This window comes from Hyla sarda, chromosome 6, assembly GCF_029499605.1.
Source record: "Hyla sarda isolate aHylSar1 chromosome 6, aHylSar1.hap1, whole genome shotgun sequence".
Lineage (NCBI taxonomy): Eukaryota > Metazoa > Chordata > Amphibia > Anura > Hylidae > Hyla > Hyla sarda.
Window position 1 is genome coordinate 220,030,629 of NC_079194.1, and position 23,046 is coordinate 220,053,674.

At 46.1% G+C, this 23,046-nt stretch overlaps 1 protein-coding gene across 3 annotated transcripts in view; it reads left to right on the forward strand.

The window, feature by feature from the left end:
* The first annotated feature begins 912 nt into the window (after positions 1–912).
* Positions 913–23,046, forward strand: part of SLC39A13 (solute carrier family 39 member 13) — a 35,319-nt gene continuing 13,185 nt past the window's right edge. Inside the window, exons 1-8 of one of the 3 annotated variants that reach the window (XM_056526532.1) lie at positions 913–969; positions 5,757–5,977; positions 9,419–9,532; positions 12,163–12,302; positions 15,266–15,358; positions 15,596–15,685; positions 22,478–22,528; positions 22,607–22,739. In XM_056526532.1, the coding sequence (XP_056382507.1) occupies positions 941–969; positions 5,757–5,977; positions 9,419–9,532; positions 12,163–12,302; positions 15,266–15,358; positions 15,596–15,685; positions 22,478–22,528; positions 22,607–22,739 (871 nt within the window). In that variant the 5' untranslated portion in view covers positions 913–940. The other 2 variants (XM_056526534.1, XM_056526533.1) reach the window with 2 other exon arrangements.

A 23,046-nucleotide genomic window follows, 5' to 3' on the forward strand; every position in this document is an offset into this window, starting at 1 on the left:
CTGTAGACATTAGCAGCAGCACACAGCTCACCTGTGGCTGTCCTCCGTCAGGTGCTACCGCTCCACTGCCCCGTTCTTCCGTCCTCCCGGTCTGCATCATGTCGTCCTATGGAGGAGCATGTGACATATACGTCACTCTGCTTCCTCCGTAGCGTTACGCTGGGAGCAGGGGAGGGGGCGGAGTGACGTGTGTGTCACATGCTCCTCCATGGAACACTATGAAGCGGACGGGAGGACCGGAGAACGGGGCAGCAGTGCGGCAGCAGGTATCGGACATGGTATCGGGGACATTAAGCGAGTCCCGATACCATTTAAATGGCTAGTATCGGCCCCGATACCGATACTAGTATCAGTATCGGGACATCCCTATAAGTGACTATCTGTCACAGCACAGCAGCGGTCGGCGGACGGTGGCTCATAGGCTCAGATCATTCCGGGAAACTGCATTGTCCCGGAATGAGGGTGACCGGGACCCGGGACAGACTCTCCAAATGTGGGACTGTCCCGGGCGATCCGGGACACGTGGTCACCCTAGCAGAGAGCACTGTTGCCGGACAGAAAACAACTCAACTTCAGCAGCTGATAATTATTGAAAGGATTAAGATTTTTTTAATAGAAGTCATTTACAAATATGTTTAACTTTCTGGAGCCAGTTGATATGAAAAAAAAAAAAAGTTTTTTCCTGGAATACCCCTTTAAGGTAAGGCACAAAACCTCATCTATACATAGCTATAAACTAAAGGAGCAGTAAAACAGTATTAACCTCATATCTCTTTTTCTCCATAGTGTTTATAAAAATAAAATTAATTTTGAATCACTGCAGTCCACATACTATCCACTAGATGTCAGCACAACAGGCATCCTGAACTATGGCTGGATGTGTTTCACTTTATTTACCTTCCCCCAGGGTCTTTTTTTTAGCCGGAAGTGCTTTTTCGAAATGCTTCCCTCCAGACGCAGAGGCATGAGGTAATGGTTCCGGGGGAGGTGACACGTGGCTCCGGCAGAGGGGCGGGGAGTGGGGTGTAGGAGGTTGGGGATGGCAGGGATTGAGAGGACAACCGAGAGCCTTAACGTGATTTATTTTGGTAAGTATGGCTGTATAGTGGATAAGGATAGGGGCTGAGGAATTGATTTGAACAAGCATAATCTATGGGTGACCACAGGGCAGAGTTATAGCAGAAAAGTTACTGCAGCGCAGTCCTGGGGCCAATGCATTCCACAGATGTGGCACTACAAGTCTCAGCGTGCCTGGCATTCCCTACTGAGCTTCCACAGGACACTATGCATTGCCCTGATGTGGAGGCACTATATGTCCCAGCATGCTTGACAACTCAGGACTCAGGGAGAGTTTCGCACTTTTCCCTTATCGTCGTACTACAAATCCCAGCACACCTGGCGTCAGCAAATTTGGAGCTGGAAACCTTTGTGCATTTTCAATATATTTGGGAAGGAATCTCGGCGTGTCTGAAATAGTTTTTCCACTGTAAATCCATTTGCCTTCTCCACCTGTTGTGGAACTACAACTCTCAGCATGCCCCTCACCCAGGATCTACAGGTGTAGAAAGTTAAAAGCCCTTGCTTTGCAGGTGTAAACTTGAGTCAAATGTCACTTGCAGGTTGCTTCGACTTGTAGTTCTACGGCCAGTGGAGATTTGATGTCTTCTGGTGTAAAAATCTGCATTCACACACACACAGGATCTGCTGTGGATTTGGGGGCAATTCTTGGGCATTTTGACTGCTTTGTAAAATCTGCAACTGCGGTTGTGTGTGAATGCACTCCTATGACAGAGTTGGACCAGGTAAGGCTTTAGTGCAGTGGTCTTCAACCTGCGGACCTCCAGATGTTGCAAAACTACAACTCCCAGCATGCCCGGACAGCCAACGGCTGTCCGGGCATGCTGGGAGTTGTAGTTTTGCAACATCTGGAGGTCTGCAGGTTGAAGACCACTGCTCTAGTGCACTACAACTCCTGTAGCACTACAACTCCCATTATGCTCCAGCAGCCTTCAGCTGTGAGGGCAAGATGGGAGTTGTAGTCTTCCAACATATGTAGAGACGGATTGAAGAATATTGTTCTAGGGGTTGGCGGCTGGATGTGGTCATCTCAGGATATGAGGATGGGTTCACACGTAGTATGCGGTCAGGAGTGGAACTATAATGGAAAGAATGGCTCCCTACATTTGATTTCGGTTAAAAATCCTGACCAAAATATTACCCGTGAACCCAACCGGTGGGTGAAAAGAATGTTCTAGTGGGCACATTCCTGGGAGTACTAGGTGGTTGGAGAAAGTGATGTCAGGATTCCCTGCAACTACGTGGATCCCTCTGACCAGGAAAGTTCTCAGAAGGTATCGGGATGATTTTCCAATGACATAAACAGTACATTTCTATGGGATATTTTTATTGCTCCCGACTAACACGGGAGGAATACGAAGTTTAAATGACTTTTTTGTGTTTGGAGCACAATTTATTAGTCGTGTATGGCTAGCTTGTTATATAGGGTATATGATTCTAGGTGTAAGGGGGAGGTTGACATGTAGAAAGTATGACGAGCTTTAGATTTTAGAGGGTGTGTATCCTGTAGATGAAGTAGAAGTAATTTACTAATCTGTTTAACTTTCTGGCATAGTTTTCCACCGGAGTACCCCTTTAATATCTAGAGTGGTGTTTCCCAACCTGTGTGCCTCCAGCTGTTACAAAACTACAACTCCCAGCATGCCCGGACAGCCAACGGCTGTCTGGGTATGCTATGCGTTGTTGTTTTGCAACAGATAGAGGCACGCAGGTTGGGAAACACCACTCTAGATATTAAAGGGGTACTCCGGTGGAAAACTATGCCAGAAAGTTAAACAGATTTGTAAATTACTTCTACTTCAAAATCCTAATCCTTCCAGTACTTATCAGCTGTTATATACTCTACAGGAAGTTCTTTTCTTTTTGAATTTCTTTAATGCCTGACCACAGTGCTCTCTGCTGACACCTCTGTCCATGTCAGGAACTGTCCAGAGCAGGAGAAAATCCCCATAGCAAACCTCTCCTGCTCTGGACAGTTCCAGCGGAGTACCCCTTTTAAGTAGTGGGTGTCATGTAGGGTCTATGGCTAGCTTTAGAGGGTGGGTCTCATAGGGCATATGATGGTGTCAAAGTGTATTTTAGCTATGTTTAGATTTTAGAGGGTGGATATCTTATATATGGTTAACTGTATATGTTAGAGCAGTGTTTCCCAACCAGTGTGCCTCCAGCTGTTGAAGGCATCCTGGAAGTGGTAGTTTTGTAACAGCTGGAGGCACACGGGTTGGGAAACGCTGTATTGGAGGGTTGATGTCTGATTTATAGCTGACTCTAGATTTTAGCGGGTAGGTGTCATATAGGGTGTATGGCTAGCTGTAGATATTAGAGCAGTGTTCCCCAACCTGTGGCTCTCCAGTAGTTGCAGAACTACAACCTGCGGCTGTCAGGGCTTGATGGGAGTTGTAGTTTTGCAGCAGCTGGAGAGCCACAAGTTGGGGAACACTGTGTGAGAGGGTGGGTGTCATGTACAGTATATAGCTAGCTTTAGATGTTAGCAGGGGAGATATATTGCCATCTAAGGATTATGGGGGAGATTTATCAAAACCTGTGCAAAGGAAAAGTTGCACAGTTGCCCATAGCAACCAATCAGATCACTTCTTTCATTTTGCAGAGGCCTTGTTTAAAATGAAAGAAGCGATCTGATTGGTTGCTATGGGCAACTGTGCAACTTTTCCTCTGGACAGAGTTTATTATGAAAAACGTTTGATTTATTGGCGGCTGTATGACAAATTCCAAAAGTGGCATTATTTATGAATGGCATAACGTAAGCAGTAGGGTAGCTGTATGGCAGGCTTAGCCAGCAGATACTTCATTTATACGGCTGGTATAATCGGGGTAAACTGTTGTTATACTTGTCCATGAGAGTGAGCCATTTCCGGAGGTACAGGCAATGTATCCCTAGTGTTTTATGTGGCTGAGTTGGCATGCCCGGGGGGGCATTGTTTCAGTGCAATTCTGCTAGTACTGGGTGTGTATATTAATGTATCAGACATAGATTGCAGTGTCCTGAAGGTACAATCCGTGAACTGCAAACCGGTTACGTAAGGTTACAGCAGGAAACCTGGTCCCCGGAGCCCTGTTAATGTCAGATTTGTGACCGGAGGATTAGTGAAGGTACATTTCCAAATGAGATCTTGTGCTGGTGTCTATGGGACCTGCACACACCGGCTGGAGGCTGGGGATCACCTCTCAGGTTTGAGCCTTTTCTCCATTTCTCCTTGTGATCTTCCTTCTGTTTTGGATGAGAATTCTTCATCACTTTTAGTTTTGCCGTCCATCAGTCTTCCGTGAGCCGAGGTTTTATTTAGATACTGGGTTTTGTTATTACTATGATTCCTTTGTAATACTATGGAATAGAATGGAATGTGTCTGTTTATGAAGAATGTGTTTGGTAATATAAGTCCCAAACAAGCCTTTTTTTTGTTTTTTTGAGCCTTAGTTACATAAGTTTTTTCCTGTAATGTGTTATCAGCAGACTGTCAATGCTTCTCAGCCGTTGAGGCTGCACCCCATAGAGTTACTCAGGGGCCAAGGGTCTGCCCCAAAGTGTCACTCGGGAGTTAAGGTTATACCCCATAGGGTTACTCATGGACTAAGGGTGTTTCCCACTGCATTAAATTAGAATTAAACTTGTGCCCCACAGGATCACTCAGTGGCTGAGCCTGCTGCCCCCACGGTCACACATTGGCTGAGCATGGTTCCCCGCCCCGACCAGGGTCACTCGGGGGCTGAGCCTACCCCCCCCCCCCCCCCAGGGTCACTCGGGGGCTGAGCCTACACCCCCCCCTCCCCCCAGGGTCACTCGGGGGCTGAGCCTACTCCCAACACCCCCCCCACGGTCACTCGGGGGCTGAGCCTACACCCCCCCCCCCCCCGGGTCACTCGGGGGGGCTGAGCCTACACCCCCCCCCCCCCCCCAGGGTCACTCGGGGGGGCTGAGCCTACACCCCCCCCCCTCCCAGGGTCACTCGGGGGCTGAGCCTATACATCCCCCGGTCACTCAGGGGCTGAGCCTATACATCCCCCCAGGGTCACTCGGGGGCTTAGCCTGCACATCCCCCCCCCCAGGGTCACTCGGGGGCTTAACCTGCACATTTACCCCCCCCCCCCCCAGGGTCACTCGGGGGCTGAGTCCACATTCCCCCCTCCAAGGGTCACTCTGGGGCTGAGTAGTCACATCCCCCCCAGGGTCACTCTGGGGCTGAGCCTACACATTCCCCCCCCCCCCCCCCCCCCAGGGTCACTCAGGGGCTGATCCTACAACTCCCCACCCCCATCGGGTCACTCGGAGGCTGAGCCTACCCCCCTCAGGGTCGCTCAGGGGCGGAGCCAACCCCCCCCCTCAGGGTTGCTCGGGGGCTGAGCCTACACCCCCCTTGGGTCACTCGGGGGCTGAGCCTACACCCCCCTTGGGTCACTCGGGAGCTGAGCCTACACCGCCCTTGGGTCACTCGGGAGCTGAGCCTACACCGCCCTTGGGTCACTCGGGGGCTGAGCCTACATCCCCCTAGGGTCACTCGGGGGCTGGGGGGGGGGGGGTTTAGGGTCACTGGGTGGCTGAGCCTGCTGCCCCCCAGGGCAACTCAGTGGCTGAGCCTGCTGCCCCCAGGGCCACTCGGTGGCTGAGGCTGTCCCAAACCCCAGGTCACTTTATCCTTAATTCTGTATTTCTTTCCATATAGGATGATGTGGGACAGGATTCTACCCTGGCTGCTCTGTGCATGTGTGGTATTTCAGCTTAGTGCCGCCTGTGCCCCGGGAAGTCGTGCCTGTGAAAATGCCAACACTTCACCCCTGGATGCCTGGATCTGCTCTCTGATTGGCTCATTGCTGGTGGGACTAAGTGGTGTGTTTCCACTCTTAGTGATTCCAGTTGAAGCAGGGGCTACACTGAGATCTGAAGGTATGCTTCGTATGGAAGGATTTATTTGTCCTGTAACCCAGTTGTACAGAGAAGTAATATGGCAGCCATAGAAGTCTGTCGGGCCCTATGGTGGCATACAGATAAATGCATAAATGTTTTATATAATGTAGATATTACCATTATATGTATATTTGTAATATACTTTTGGTTAAAAAATGTGTATATTTTTGTCCCTATAGTTATTGTCTGTGTGTCTCTGTGAGCAGACAAATACAGTAAGTGTGGGCAGGACAAGCAGGGCTTTGTACACTGAGGGGACAGGCGGGGCTTTGTACACTGAGGGGACAGGCGGGGCTCTGTGCACTGAGGGGACAGGCGGGGCTCTGTGCACTGAGGGGACAGGCGGGGCTCTGTGCACTGAGGGGACAGGCGGGGCTCTGTGCACTGAGGGGACAGGCGGGGCTCTGTGCACTGAGGGGACAGGCGGGGCTCTGTGCACTGAGGGGACAGGCGGGGCTCTGTGCACTGAGGGGACAGGCGGGGCTCTGTGCACTGAGGGGACAGGCGGGGCTCTGTGCACTGAGGGGACAGATTCCTTGTCAGATTCCGGCTTGTCCTGCCTTCACTTCCTTTATTTAAACTCCTCATAGAGACACACAGCAGGGATGGGGAAATTGTATCACCCGACTCCCGGGACATGCAGTTCCAGGTGCCAGGCAGGTGAATTCTTCAGGCATTTAGCCCTGCTTCAGGCAAGCAGGGCAAAATGCCTAAAGGATTCTGTAACAATCAGTTTTGACCTGTAACTAAACTATAGACTGCAGCTGTGCGCTGCAGCCTATAGCGAGCCGCGCAGGACGACAGCATCCTGGCGTAGGCGTGTGCGATGACGTCACTCATCGTGCGCCCCTCCGTCCAGACCAAGGATGCGGTCCAGCAACAACAGTGACTGCCGAGCCCCTGAGCCTGCCGGAGCACACATGGGGGCGGACAGGTAGCAGGGGATTGGAGAGGAGGTGAGGTTTAATAAATAATGCGGTACAGGAGAGGAGAGGGGGGTTGGGCGGAAATATAATGACACGGGGCATCAGAGGGGGGGGGGGAATATAATGATGCAAGGGGCATCGGGGGAGGGGGAATATAATGACGCAGGGGGCATCAGAGGGGAGGGGGGGAAATATGACGCAGGGGGCATCAGAGGGGAGGGGGGGGAATATAATGACGCAGGGGGCATCAGAGGGGAGGGGGGGAATATAATGACGCAGGGGGCATCAGAGGGGAGGGGGGGGGATATAATGACGCAGGGGGCATCAGAGGGGAGGGGGGGGAATATAATGACGCAGGGGGCATCAGAGGGAAGGGGGGAATATAATGACGCAGGGGGCATCAGAGGGGAGGGGGGAGAATATAATGACGCAGGGGGCATCAGAGGGGAGGGGGGAGAATATAATGACGCAGGGGGCATCAGAGGGGAGGGGGGGGGAATATAATGACGCAGGGGGCATCAGAGGGGAGGGAGGAGAATATAATGACGCAGGGGGCATCAGAGGGGAGGGGGGAGAATATAATGACGCAGGGGGCATCAGAGGGGAGGGGGGAGAATATAATGACGCAGGGGGCATCAGAGGGGAGGGGGGAGAATATAATGACGCAGGGGGCATCAGAGGGGAGGGGGGAGAATATAATGACGCAGGGGCATCGGAGAGGCAGAATATAATGGTGCAGGGGGCATCAGAGGGGGGAGAATATAATGACGCAGGGGGCATCAGAGGGCCCCCCGAATATAATGGCGCAGAAGGCATCAGAGGGGGGGGGTGGGATATAATGGCGCAGGGTGCATCAGAGGGGGCTGGGGAATATAATGACACAGGGTGCATTGGGAGCCCTACTTGATCCCTACCTGATAAAGGGACATACCTGCCTGAAGGGGGACTACCTACTTAAAGGAATACTGTAGTGCTGAAATGCCCCCTCCATGTATCTATGTGATACATGGGGGGGGGAGCGGGTCAGTCGCTGCGTAATGCGGACAAGCCCCCATTCCTGCCGGGGCCCCTTACAAAAGATCGGGGGGGGGGGGGGGGGGAGGGGTTTCCCAGCGGTCACGATAAGTTATTTTGCACTGCAGTATTCCATTAATGGGGCGGACATACTTATCAGGGACCCTATCCACCTAATGGGGTGACATGCTGGCCAAGTTTTTATTGATAAGACCTTATTTACATACTATTTGGGTTAAAATTATTTTGTACCAGGACAAGTGGATTTTCATGAGTGACAAGTAGATTCTGCTCCGTTTTAGTCCCTTGGACAAGTAGTTTTTTTTTTTTACATTTCCACACCCCTGCACAGGTAATAGCTGGAGTTACCTTCCTAGCTCTGACCACAGCGATCCGATATTGCAGTGTCCATCAAACTACACTTCCTGGTGCTGGGGGGGGTCAGTAAGTCTCAGTGCCTCTCAGCCAATCACTGGGTGAGGTGGGACACCACTGCGGCCACTGAGAGGCTAAGTGCCAATGTGTCACCGTGACCCCAGCACTAGGATGTGAAGTTAAACAGAGATAACGTGCTGGGGTCGGCAGAAGATATTGCTGCTCAGCCAGTCACTGTCTGCTGTGATGTCCCACCGCAACCAGTGTGTGGCAATGTGATTTAGTGTCTCCAGCACCAGGAAATGATGAACACGGAACCATCTGCACCTTCTTCTGGGTTTTGGACCCATGCCTGGCTTTGGTAAAATACTGACCAAAATGAGACTCAAAATAAGGCATGTGTGTAAAGCCCACCTAGGGGTGCCCTTACCTTTATGCTTAGTGATTTACTTGCAGTGTTTTAATAGCTATGCCCCCGTGCTTTACCTGTATACAGTGTATGGCTATGAAAAATAACACTGCAATTTTGAGATACTTGCCACATAGATGGAACTTTTTAGCAAAACTGTAGTAATAATAAATGCTATGTTTATATACACAGTAAAAAAAAAATAATAATAATAATCAACCCAAATATTACTAAATGCTGAAGTGAATAGGACCAGCAACACTTCCCTGCACAACTAGGTGTCTGAGTGCTGCTGTGCAGGGACAATCTCAGAAGGGAATGCAGCGCTACTGGAGCGGTGTCCCCTTGATTCTCCTGATCAGTGAGGTTCCCAGAGGTCAGACCCCCACAGATCATAAAGTGATTGCATATCTAAGCCTTTTGAGATGAAAATATCCCTATAACATAGATGCTATTGCTGTGATTTTAAAATCTAGAATATGAATGCTGTATCCAAAATTCTAATCTGGCAGTGCCCAGAGAAAAGCCAAATATCCACATTCCTGTGTGAGTTTACAGCATTACTTACATAACCCCAACCTGTCAGGGGTTCACACTTGTAAACTCTTCAATGAGAGCTTCATAGAGTGATTTACTCTGAGTACCTCCATTCATTCTCAGAAGAGAAGGGTATTCATTTAGTTTTTCCATTTCCAGAGGGCGCCAAGAGGCTGAAGCAGCTGCTGAGTTTTGCCATTGGTGGTTTACTAGGCGATGTGTTTGTTCATCTTCTGCCGGAGGCCTGGGCTTACACCTGCAGCGCCACAACAGGTATGTAAATGCCTCCAGTCTGCTCCACTTTATATGCCTATATATCAACTGCTGACTTTACATGTAATACATTTAGTGCATATTTGGCATCAGTACATAAAGGAAACTTATTCATTGACTATCCTTTTAAGAGGATCTTCCCCTCTAAAATAATTTTAGCCCAATGAGCTTAATTTTTTTTCAGGATTTTAGTTGATGATCAGTCAGTGTATGATTGTTGTGGAGGGGGTAGACCTAATTATCAGCAATTGGTCTTTTTTATCAGATGGTGTCTGAGAGGGTGGGGCATCCACTGATTACACATAGATGGCTTATCTAAAATATATCTGTACACCTTTAATAGCTGCTGGCCACCTGTGTACATATGCTTGCTCAATTCAGTTGAGTGTGCATGTGTTGTCGTTGTGTAGAAGGGAATGAGTCGCTGGTAGGCACCATTGGCAGTGTTAGACCTGGCATTAAAAAAATTGTCCAATCCTTATTTCCTACTACATCATTCGTCAAGGAGGAGATTTGTTTAGTCTTATGTATAAGGGCACCTTAAGGATAAGCGGTTAATGTTAAATCCTGGAAAACACTATTCATGGTCATAAATGGGGATAAAAAAAGTTTAACTGTTTGTTCAAAGTATTTTCAGAATAAATAGTGAATACAGACATGTACCTGCATGTTTGTTGTTGACCAGCCTGGCTGAAAGAAGCAGGTGAGAATGTGTGAACGTGCATCACGCAGGTATCAGTAGCTGCTTTTTAGTTTGAGCCATTCCAAAGCTTTATGCTTGCTGCCTGGGGCTCTGTTCACATCTGTCTTGTTCAGTTCTATTGTTTACTACTGACATAGTGCCTGGCCCATTGCATCAGACACCTTATTATAGCATCTATTGGTTTCTGCTGTGTTGTCTGTCATGTAAATATAACGGAGCCTCCAACTTGAATGTTAACACAAGAAGCACCTCCCAATATCAGTCATGAAGTAGTGTTAGGGTCTCCTTACATCGGTTTTCCTACCATTAAAAAGTACCTGTCATCAAATAAACATTTCTAAACTAACTAGGCCATGTTCCCTAACTACTTCTAACACTCCTTCCACCTTTAAAAAAATCAGATCTCTAATAAGCTGTGTATCTTACCTTCTTCTTGCTCACATCGTGCAATCTCACAGCAGGAGAAAGCATTTCCCAGCAGGCATGACCTCACTGAAGCCTGCTGGAGGACCACATCCGCCCTCACATCGTTGCAGTGCTGTGAGGAATAGAAGACCTCAAGCTCTGTGCATGTTTCAGTGAGGCTCTGTGCATGGTTCATTGAGGCTCTTTGCAGCTTTCAATGAGGCTCTATACATGTTTCAATGAGGCGCTATACATGTTTCAATGAGGCGCTATACATGTTTCAGTGAGGCGCTATACATGTTTCAGTGAGGCGCTATACATGTTTCAGTGAGGCGCTATACATGTTTCAGTGAGGCGCTATACATGTTTCAGTGAGGCGCTATACATGTTTCAGTGAGGCGCTATACATGTTTCAGTGAGGCGCTATACATGTTTCAGTGAGGCGCTATACATGTTTCAGTGAGGCGCTATACATGTTTCAATCAAGCTCAGTGCAAAGAGAAGCACTTCCTGAGTGTGGTCTCCTGCCAGGCCTGCCATTTTAAAAGTAAGTGAATGGGAGAGTGTCTGCTAATTACACAAGGAATACCATATTAAAAGTTTTATTTGGTGACCGGTACCCTTAGTGTGTTATCGTGAGGGGGGGGCCAACTGCTGGGACCCCATGTGATCTCAAGAAGGGGGTCCAGAGTCTCCCATTGGAACAGAGTAGTGGTCACACGTGTGCGCTGCTTCTCCATTCATTGTCTATTGGAGCTGCTGGAGATAGTGGAGTACAGCACTCTGTTTTCTCTTGGAACTCAAATAGACAATTAATATAACAGCAGTGCACATATGTGACCACCAATTTGTTCCAATGGGAGACTCAGGACACCCTACACCCACACACTCATTAGCATGTCCTCCATCAATCCACACCAGGCAAACCCTCCATTCAGCATGTCTCCCATCCGCACAATGTACCCTCCATCAACATGCTTGGTGGGTGGTCATGAAGGGTCCACACACAGCATACACTCCTCTTCATCTACATGTCCTAAGACTGCACCACAGTTAGAAAGCAGGGTGCGGGATGTCAGATGCGGGACAGAGTGTGTGAGTGTACACCGCCTGGTATCCCCAGAACACCTCTCACCAGAATCTCTCCTCCCCAACACTCCAGCATTGCATCAATGGGTCTGGGTGACCCAGCAATACAGCTACTGGCAGCAGCAAGGAGAAAATTTAAAGGGTTCTGCTATGTCACTGGGGCTAAGTTGTTCCACAGCCTGACACATGGGATATCTATTAAGTTCCAGCATTAAGCATAAAACCGAGTACAAGTTTTGCTCAGTGTTCCTTTAAGACCATTTGTTTTGGTCTTTGTAGTTGTATGAATGGTTCATGGGTAACACAATCTGCAGTATTCTGAAACAATCATTTTTGGATATTCTATTTGGCCTCATAATACTTCCTTACATTTTTATACCTTGCTCTGAAGATTGCACATTTCCACCTATAATATGATGTTTTTTCCCTGCAGGGAGTTCTCAGTCTCTCCAGCAGCAGCGTCTCCTGGGCCTATGGGTTATTATTGGATTCTTTGCTTTCCTAATTTTGGAGAAAACCTTTTCCAATGAAGAACAGATGACCACCGGATCTGTTCCGGTGAAAGACACAAAGGTGAAAGGCTATATGGAGTATACATGGGTAGCTGACAGCTGTTTGCTTGTGGTTCTCATATTATAGGGGTTGTTGATGAGAATAGAAACCATTTATCCTAGGTAGCAGTGCATACAGGTTTACATTTAATGAACTACTAGAGAGCTCACTTGTCTATTTCTAGACACTATGAAGTGGCCTTCTTCCTATCATTATCCTTCTTACGTATAAAGTACAGCAGCACCGCACCCTCTTATATGGACACTTCTATCTTCAGTCAGTGGACTCTTTGTAATCCGAGCCCTATGACATTAAGACATATGGGTAACCCAGTATTCAGCAGAGCCAGCAGCACATGTTTAAGAAACAAGTCATTTTAAACCCAAAGTAGTTTTCATGTATACTTGCAGGGGGCATACAGTGAATGCCTTTTTTAATATGATGGAAATTGTAGTTCTGTAGCAGCTGGAAGCCTCTAATATACAAACACAAATGAAGTAGGGCTAGATTCTTCATAATTCTCATCCGGGATGTATATGGGGACTTGTGACTTTTGTAAATTAGTTAAAGTGCAGTAAGTCTACCTGCAGTTCTATGTAAACACACTGTAATATTGGAAAGCAAACAATGACTTAATTACATTGTTATGGTTGTTATGACTTGGAATATCTATGTAGTTATTGTCCTGTTCATCCAGAGGTTCATTTGGTATGTATTTGCCTTCCATGTCCCATGCAAGGTTGTCACACAAACATTGAGGAGGTGCGGTTATCCTTCTATCTTTTCCTGAAGATCAAAAGCTTTGTATATCACTCTAGTTCAGTGTTTTCCAACCAGGGTGCCTCCAGCTGTTGCACAACTACAACTCCTAGCATGCCTGGACAGCCTTCGGCAGCCTTGTGCAACAGCTGGAGGCACCCTGGTTGGGGAACACTGGTCTAGTGTATCAAACGTTTAAGAGTCCAATAGCTTTAGTAGGAGCTGTTAAAGGGATTATCCAGGAAAAAACTTTTTTATATATATCAACTGGCTCCAGAAAGTTAAACAGATTTGTAAATTACTTCTATAAAAAAAATCTTAATCCTTTCAGTACTTATGAGCTTCTGAAGTTAAGGTTGTTCTTTTCTGTCTAAGTGCTCTCTGATGACACCTGTCTCGGGAACCGCCCAGTTTAGAAGAGCTTTGCTATGGGGATTTGCTTCTAAACTGGGCGGTTCCTGAGACACGTGTCATCAGAGAGCACTTAGACAGAAAAAATAACCTTAAAGGGGTTATCCAGGCAAAAACTTTTTATATATCAACTGGCTCAGGAAAGTTAAACAGATTTGTAAATTACTTCTATTTAAAAAATCTTAATCCTTCCAATATTTATTAGCTTCTGAAGTTTTCTGTCTAACTGGTCAATGATGATGTCACGTCCCGGACAAATCTGTTTAACTTTCTGGAACCAGTTGATATATATAAAAAAAATTTTTCCTGCATAACCCCTTTAACACATGTAGTGGATTTTCTAAATCTTCCTCAGTAAATCGTGTGGACTTTGGTGAATTTCCTTGTGGATAACAGCCAGTATCTACAATAATTAATAAAAATACAAAAAAACTATAGTTGTCCTTTTAGCAATGGTTTCCTGATGCTCTGCTGTCTCTGCTCATCCGGGTTACAGTAATGACATGTCAGCCCATGTGACTTGTAACATAACACATCTTTGCTGGAGGCCGAGTGTTCAAAGGCCGGCAAGGAACAAGTGAAGTGTCGCCGCGGAAGCGCCAAGGGATTGGTAAAATGAGCACAGCGTTCTTTGTTATTTAAAACGTTTCACTACCACCACAAATAATCTGCCGCAAAATCTGCAACACTGATTGTAGATTGTTACTTTTCATTTACTTTGCTACTACTGTATTTTACTCATACAGGCAGAAAATCTGCAACAAATATGCATTGTGTGAACTTAGTTCAATATTGGTATGGTCACAGCTCTGGCCACCCACATGCCCTGTCACATTGTGCTCAACAACAATTTACCAATGGGCGCCACTCAGCACTGAAGATCACTTGTCCTTCCAACAGCCACTATATCTGTTCACTTTAATATTATTCTGCTGGTGCTTGTAGTCCCACAGATTTCAAATTTGAAGCATTTGTCACTATTCTAGAAAAATGTGGCTTTACCAAGAGATTGCATCACCCACCTGTCTAGTTTGGCCAATAAATGGACACCACGTACCAGGGACATTCTATTCATCGAATAATTCACAGAGATTCACTTCAAATTTGATGGTGCCAGTGTGGAATGGACTAGGATTGGGCTGGCTCCCCAGGCAGTAAGGCTCATGAGCCCTTTACCACCCACTGTAGTCAAATTACACCTGAGCTGGATAACACATTGCCCTTTATGTTGGTTGCCATGGACCTTTGGGCAATACCTGCATAGTTAGTCCATGTTTGAATTAAAGGTGTATTCCAGGCCAAAACGTTTTTATATATATCAACTGGCTCCGGAAAGTTAAACAGATTTGTAAATTACTTCTATTAAAAAATCTTAATCCTTCCAATAGTTATTAGCTTCTGTAGTTGAGTTGTTGTTTTCTGTCTAACTGCTCTCTGATGACTCACGTCCCGGGAGCTGTGCAGTTCCTATGGGGATATTCTCCCATCATGCACAGCTCCCGGGACGTGACATCATCATTGAGCAGTTAGACAGAAAACTTCAGAAGCTAATAACTATTGGAAGGATTAAGATTTTTTAATAGAAGTCATTTACAAATCTGTTTAACTTTCCTGAGTCAGTTGAGATATATATATATATATATATATATATATATATATATATATATATATATATATATATATATAATATTATTAAAAAAAAAAAAAGTTTTAGCCTGGAATACCCCTTTAAATATAAACTAAACACATGTGCATATAACTACAGGATTTTTTTTTTTGTTGTAAAAAAAAAATGTTTTTTTTTTGTTTTTCAGAAGGTAGACCCAGGCAGCTTAATGAATGGGAAGCATGGGGTGAAAAAAAAGCAGGACTGTGCACAAAAGAGACCGAAAAGTGACAGTATTAAGGTCAGTCACTAATATGTAGTGCAGTGGTCTTCAACCTGCGGACCTCCAGATGTTGCAAAACTACAACTCCCAGCATGCCCGGACAGCCGTTGGCTGTCCGGGCATGCTGGGAGTTGTAGTTTTGCAACATCTGGAGGTCCACAGGTTGAAGACCACTGATGTAGTGTATACCAAGAGCACATTATACACTGGAGAGGACATCTGACTGTACACTACTCAATGGCTTATATCTTACAGGTCAGTGGCTACCTCAACCTCCTGGCCAACACCATTGATAACTTCACCCATGGCATGGCGGTGGCAGGCAGTTTTCTGGTCAGTAGAAAGGTAGGTCTGGCTATATTTTTCTTCTGCACTTCTTTTGTACTTTCAGACATCCCTGCCCCAGAGTGTAAGTTGTGTAAGTTTACTTAGGCTGGGTTCACACTACGGTTTGTAATTACGGTTCCCGTATACGGCTGGGAGGCGGGGTGGGCGGGGCTTAATCGCGGCGCCCGCACTCAGCCGTATTCGGGAACCGTAGTTAATGTATGTCTATGAGCCGACCGGAGGCTGCGGTTCACTCCGGTCGGCTCATAGACATACATTAACTACGGTTCCCGAATACGGCTGAGTGCGGGCACCGCGATTAAGCCCCGCCCCCCCTCCTCCCAGCCGTATACGGGAACCGTAATTACAAACCGTAGTGTGAACCCAGCCTTACTGTGCATTTACTATCTGTTGTAAGTTTGTACCAAGCATCTACTACTCTTTCAGTAAAATATTATTTTCTTGGGTTGCTTCCAATCTTCCCTCAACTAAACTCATTTTGTACCCTCTTTTTGTGCTTTGTTTATTAAAAACACTTTCCTCATGAACCTTATATAAATGTTTAACATAAAAACATTTAAAGAAGTACTCCAGGTTTGTTTAGTTTTTTTGTTTTTTGCAAATATCATTCACACACACTTTAACTATATTACTGTTTCTTTCCATCTCTGTTGCATTGTGGGTTTCATTACTTTAACTGGTAGAAAGAACGGACGTCTCCAGCTCCAATATTCAGGTAAAAGGTTTCTCTTTATTAATCCAAAATAAAATCTTTAGAGAACATCAGTGTACAGGATAAAAATCCGACGCCTTTTCGGCCAGTTACATAGCCTTGGTCATGGATCCACGTCAAAGGCTATGTGACTTGTGAAACGCGTTGGACTTTTATCCTGTCTACACTGATGTCCTTTAAAGTTTTACTTAGGATTAATAAAGAGAAACCTTTTACCTGAATATTGGTGCGGGAGACATCCATTCTTTCTACAAGTATTACAAGGGGGAGTGACTCGCCCCGATCCGTGCACCGAACCAGGTAGAGCTGCAAGAGGGCTGGTCGCACCTTTCAACTAAGGATGTATTCTGATTTCTGTAACTGGGTCATGTGATCACCAACATGACCCACAAAAAACCCATAAAACACCTCAATTTTAATTATAGGTCAAATCTCTATAGCCTCATAGTAATATTTCTCTAAAAAGAATGCTTTGAATAAGAAAACGGATCAAAACTGCACATAATGTGAACTCACCCCAACCCACTTATGAGTCTCAGCAGTTTAGGCTACCGGAGTCTAGCCAGGTGGGCTCAATTAAGGGGGTACTTCTGAGGAAATGAAATGGTTTTTAAATCAGCTGTTGTAATAACATATCAGAACATTATAAAGTCATTGTAAATGACTTTTATTATAAAATCTAAAGCCTTCCATATCTATCAGCTGCTGTATGCCTTGGAGGAAGTAATGTAATCTTTCCAGACAAACGTAAGAAAACAGAATGTATGGAATAATATACGCACAACCATATTTAAATAATCACAGAAAATGTAAAATTTATATTATATAGTATCCCAAAGATGAAACACTGTTAAAAACAATGTCTGGTTTGTAGCAGAATAAGCTACATACCTTGATTCCTAGAGCTACAAAAGACCATAATGGGGTATGGGCAACAATAGATAAAAAAACAATGGCCAGGTTTAAAGGGGTTATCCACCATAAGGTGATTTTAGTACGTACCTGGCAGGCAGTAATGGACATGCTTAGGAAGGATCTGCGCTTGTCTTGGGGATAAATGGCTATGTCATGAGATTACCATAACACTGTGGCTAGCCTTTTGTGAACTGGTATTTCCTGTTTGACTTTTCTTTTTTTGACTACAAATCCCATAATTCCATTTTCCTCCCTCCCTCACATCAGCCACCCCACCCATTGAAACATAAATGAGCTGCATTCAAAAGACCTATGGTTCTCAATCAGGGTGCCTACAGCTGTTGCATTAGTTGCAGATTGATCTCTCTCCCACCTAGCGATCGCTCCACCCATTGAAGCAGACAGGCTCCCTGTCATCAGCTGACTAGTGAGTCAGGCCTCTGCCACATTGCAAGCTGGGAAAAATCTGAGACAGCAATCATTTTGTATGCTGATTAAAAATCACAGAAGAATTGTGAGAAAACCGTCACACACAGGTACAGACACTATATTATGAACTACACTAACTTTACAGCCCCTGTAGCATAGTCAAATAAAAAAATTCCTGGAATACCCCTTTAACTCCAATATACTTGAACAATAGCTATTAAGCAATGGCCAGGTATAACTCAAATAAACTTGAAAATAAGAGAGTGCGACATGTACAAATAAAGTGCTTAAAAAAATGACAAGGTACTAAACAGTAAATATCTACAAGCAAATAAATCCATGACAGAAGTGAAAAGAACAAGTACATATAACCTGATCTGCAATAGAGACATAATATTAGTGCACAAAAACTATTTCAGGTGACTTCCTAATGAGTAATGTCAGTGGTCAGTCAGGTCCTTACATATAACGGGTGCAATAATAGGTTTAATATTACCATTATAGCAGCAGCATGGAACTGTAAATGAGTAGAGCATACAATTAATTACACACATATATATATATATATATATATATATATATATGTATGTATGTATATATGTGTGTGTGTGTGTGTGTATAATAAACAAGAAGAGAAGAGCAGCACATCCACCATAAGTCAGCAAATGAAGACGGGTACACGCAGAATCTTGAACTTTGGTTTAGGGGCTCCAGTTGCATAAAAAAGGAAGCTCTCCACAGCACTCCAGAAATCAAAAACAGTGATCTATATGACCTGACATTACCCAGATGACACGTGGGGCTCCTCTCCCCTCCTAGATAGTCTTGTAGGCTGCTATTATGTAGCTATTGCTATATAATTTCCAAAACTTTCCAATAACTTTGTGGCACTAGTTGCTTCGAAAACAATTCATTTTCTCCAAAAGACCCCTTTTAAGGGAAACTGCAGTGAAAAGACTCCACACACACAGAGCCCCCTCCTATTTTGCAAAGCTATTTTTCATATGAAATATTGACAGCATTACGAATCGTTGAACTGTTTTGCAACCAGTGTGCCTCCAGCTGATGTATAACTACAATCCCCAGCATGCACGGACAGCCAAAGGGCATGCTGGAAGTTGTAGTTTTGCAACAGCTGGAGGCTCCCCCTCTCCCCCCATGTGAATGTACAGGGTGCATTCACATGGGCGGGGGTTTACAGTGAGTTTCTCACTGCAACTTTGAGATGCAGCAAATTTTCCACTGCAGCTCAAACTCCCGGCAGAAAACTCGCTGTGAACCCCCGCCTGTGTGAATGTAACCATAAAACAATACACAAAATAAAAAGTAAAACACTACATATACTCCTAACCCCCCCCCCCAAAAAAAAAATAAGTCTGGTACGGCACGGTTTCCAAAACATGGCCTCCAGCTGTTGCAAAACAACAACTCACAATATTGCCGGACAGCCATTGTTTTACAACAGCTGGGGGCACCCTGTTTGGGAAACACTGCTGTAGGATACTTTTGGTATTGGAGGCAAGTCTAATTCGTGCATCCGGGTCCGTCCCTATGCAAATCCCTAATTTAGGCCTCAAATGCGCATGGCGCTCTCTCACTTCGGAGCCCTATCGCATTTCATGGCAACAGTTTAGGGCCACATATGGGGTATTTCCGTACTCAGGAGAAATCCAGGGAAGTAGTACCCACAATCCAGGGAAGTAGTACCCACAAAACGGCATACAGTCATGTCATGGCTTGTGGGGTTAAGCTGTGCCAGCACCACCACTTCGGGACGCTGGCTGTGAATAACGGCAAAGCTCATGCTGTAACTGATGGGATTGGAGGACTCCAAATCCAGCCATTCAACACCCTAAATGCAGGTGTAAGCCTCCAAGTGGTTTACAGAAGGGCGGGTTCCCTCTGTCATCTTATAGTAGGATGCTGATGGTCGAACAGTGGTCCTTAGGTCTGCTATCTTAGTACACCTAATAGGTTTGCTTTATTGTGCTATGTGTTTGCATGTTAAAGGGGTGTTCCATGAAAAAAACACCCCTTTTTTTTCCATATCAACTGGCTCCAGGAAGTTAAACAGATTTTTAAATTACCGTATATACTCTAGTATAAGCCGAGTTTTTCAGCACGATTTTTCGTGCTGAAAACACCCCCCCTCGGCTTATACTCGAGTGAACTCTCCACCCGCAGTGGTCTTCAACCTGCGGACCTCCAGAGGTTTCAAAACTACAACTCCCAGCAAGCCCGGGCAGCCATCGGCTGTCCGGGCTTGCTGGGAGTTGTAGTTTTGAAACCTCCGGAGGTCCGCAGGTTGAAGACCACTGCGGCCTTTGACATCATCCAGCCCCCTCTCACCCCCTTTAGTTCTGTACAGTACTCGCCTCCGCTCGGCGCTGGTCCGGTGCTGCAGGACTGTCCGGAGAGGAGGTGGTCCGGTGGAATAGTGGTTCCGGGCTGCTATCTTCACCGGGGAGGCCTCTTCTAAGCGCTTCGGGCCCGGCCCCAGAATAGTCACGTTGCCTTGACAACGACGCAGAGGTACGTTCATTGCCAACGTACTTCTGCGTCATTGTCAAGGCAACGCCTCTATTCTGGGCCCGAAGCGCGGAGAAGAGGCGCCCCCGGTGAAGATAGCAGCCCGGAACCACTATCCCACCGGACAACCTCCTCACCGGACAGCCCTGCAGCACCGGACCAGCGCCGAGCGGAGGCGAGTACTGTACAGAACTAAAGGGGGGTGAGAGGGGGCTGGATGATGTCGAAGGCCGCAGTGGTCTTCAACCTGCGGACCTCCGGAGGTTTCAAAACTACAACTCCCAGCAAGCCCGGACAGCCGATGGCTGCCCGGGCTTGCTGGGAGTTGTAGTTTTGAAACCTGGAGATCCGCAGGTTGAAGACCACTGAGGGCGGATGATGACAAGAGGATGATGAAGGGGGGGTGTGGGATGATGACAAGAGGATGATGAAGGGGGGGTGTGGGATGATGAAGGGGGGGTGGGGATGATGAAGGGGGGCTGTGGGATGATTACAAGGGGATGATGAAGGGGATGGGGATGATGACAAGGGGATGATGAAGGGGGGGATGTGTGGGATGATGACAAGGGGATGATGACAGGTGATGATGATGAGGGTCTGGATGATGACAGGCGGTGATGATGATGATGAGGATGTTAATGACGGGTCTGGATGATGACAGGGGGGGATGATGTATTTCCCACCCTAGGCTTATACTCGAGTCAATAACTTTTCCTGGGATTTTGGGTTGAAATTAGGGGCTTATACTCGGGTCGGCTTATACTCGAGTATATACGGTACTTCTATAAAAAAAAAAATCTTAATTCTACCAGTATACTTATTAGCTGCTGAAGTTGAGTTGTTCTTTTCTGTCTGACAACAGTGCTCTCTGCTGACACCTCTGTCTGTCTCTCCTGCTCGGGACAGTTCCTGAGACAGAGGGAGGTGTCAGCAGAGAACACTGTTGTGAGACAGAAATGAACAACTCTACTTTAGCAGCTGATAATTACTGGTAGGAATAAGATTTTTTTTTTTTTAATAGAAGTAATTTACAAATCTGTTTAACTTTCTGGAGCCAGTTGATTTGAAAAAAAAAATTCATGGAATACCACTTAAAAGTCTTTTAGTGCAGGGGTACAGAACCACGTTTAGTTAAGGTCTGCATACTCGAATCAGGTATAGGTCTGAGCTAAACACGAAGACCAGGCATACTCGTAGTAGGTGCACTTTGGAGATACCCGAGCGCTGTACTCATGTATCTCCGGGGCTCCCATAGACAATGCATGGATCATGTGCTGACCCGACTGCTCTATTCAGTGAAGAGATTCCGGGCCCCGTTCTGGAGATCGTCAGGTCAGACTTACCCCAACACTTTTAAGTTTTTAAAGGGGTTCTCCGGTGCTTACACATCTTATGCCCTATCCAAAGGATAGGGGATAAGATGCCTGATTGCGGGAGTCCCGTAGCTGGGGACGCCCGTGATCATGCACATGGCACCCCATTTGTAATCAGTCCCCGGAGCATGTTTGCTCCGGGTCTGATTACGGGAGACCACCGGACCGGCAGCATGTGACATCATCCCCCCTTCCGTAGGCTTGCATTGAGGGGCGGAGCGTGACGTCACACGGGGGCGGAGGCGTGACGTCACACGCCGCCGGCCCGGTGGTCGAACACGCTCCGGGGACTGATTACAAACGGGGTGCCGCGTGCATGATCACGGGCATCCCCAGCTGCGGAACTCCCACGATCAGGCATCTTATCCCCTATCCTTTGGATAGGGGATAAGATGTGTAAGCACCGGAGAACCCCTTTAAGGGCTGAAATAGCACCTTTAAGTGAAACATTCAGACAGACCTTCCTTGAATGCTGTTCAAGCTACACTACTGCACAGCTTACAGGGACCACTGGCAGGGATCCAGACAGCTGGTGGCTGCAGTCTGCATTCGAACCGTAGTCTGTCAGTTGAGTACCCCTGCCTAGAGAAAGGAAAAATATAAAAATGAGTTTAATATAATTGCATAAAAACTTCTTTACTTGCCATATTATGTTAAACAGAAAAAACACCACCACATGATTGGTATTGCTGTATGCATAACATACTGTCCTATAAGGTTATGATATTTAATATGCATAGTGAGTTGTGTAAAAGATAACAAAATAAATCAATAGTTAAAATATGTAAACTTTTTATTTGGAAACCATTTAAGAATTTTTTTTTCTACCAGGTGGGAATCCTCACAACGGTGGCCATCTTATTACATGAAATTCCCCATGAGGTCAGTGAAGTGCATGTATTCGGCGACCCTTGTGCTTTTTCTCATCCTGCATATCTCTAATATGGTGTTATTTTTCAGGTTGGGGATTTTGCTATTCTCCTCCGTGCTGGGTTTGACCGCTGGAGTGCAGCTAAGATGCAGCTGATGACTGCAATGGGGGGTATCTTTGGAGCAGGCTTTGCAGTTTGTGCTCAGTCACCCAAAGGGGCCGGTAAGAATATGATGAATAGATTTAGCATAAGTAAAGGATTAAGGAAGGGGAAAATAAAACTTCTCTGCTTAGTTTCATACACAGACTACGTTCACAAGTGGATATTTTGCTAACCACTGTGGTCAATGGGTAGCAAAATCTACATCAAAATATCTGCAGCACAATATGCAGGTTTGAACATACCCATAGGGAGAGAGTTATCAAAACCTGTGTAGAGGAGGAGTGGTGCAGTTGCCCATACCAACCAATCAGATTCCTTCTGTCATTTTTTAAAAAGGCCTCTGAAAAATAAAAGAAACAGTCTGGT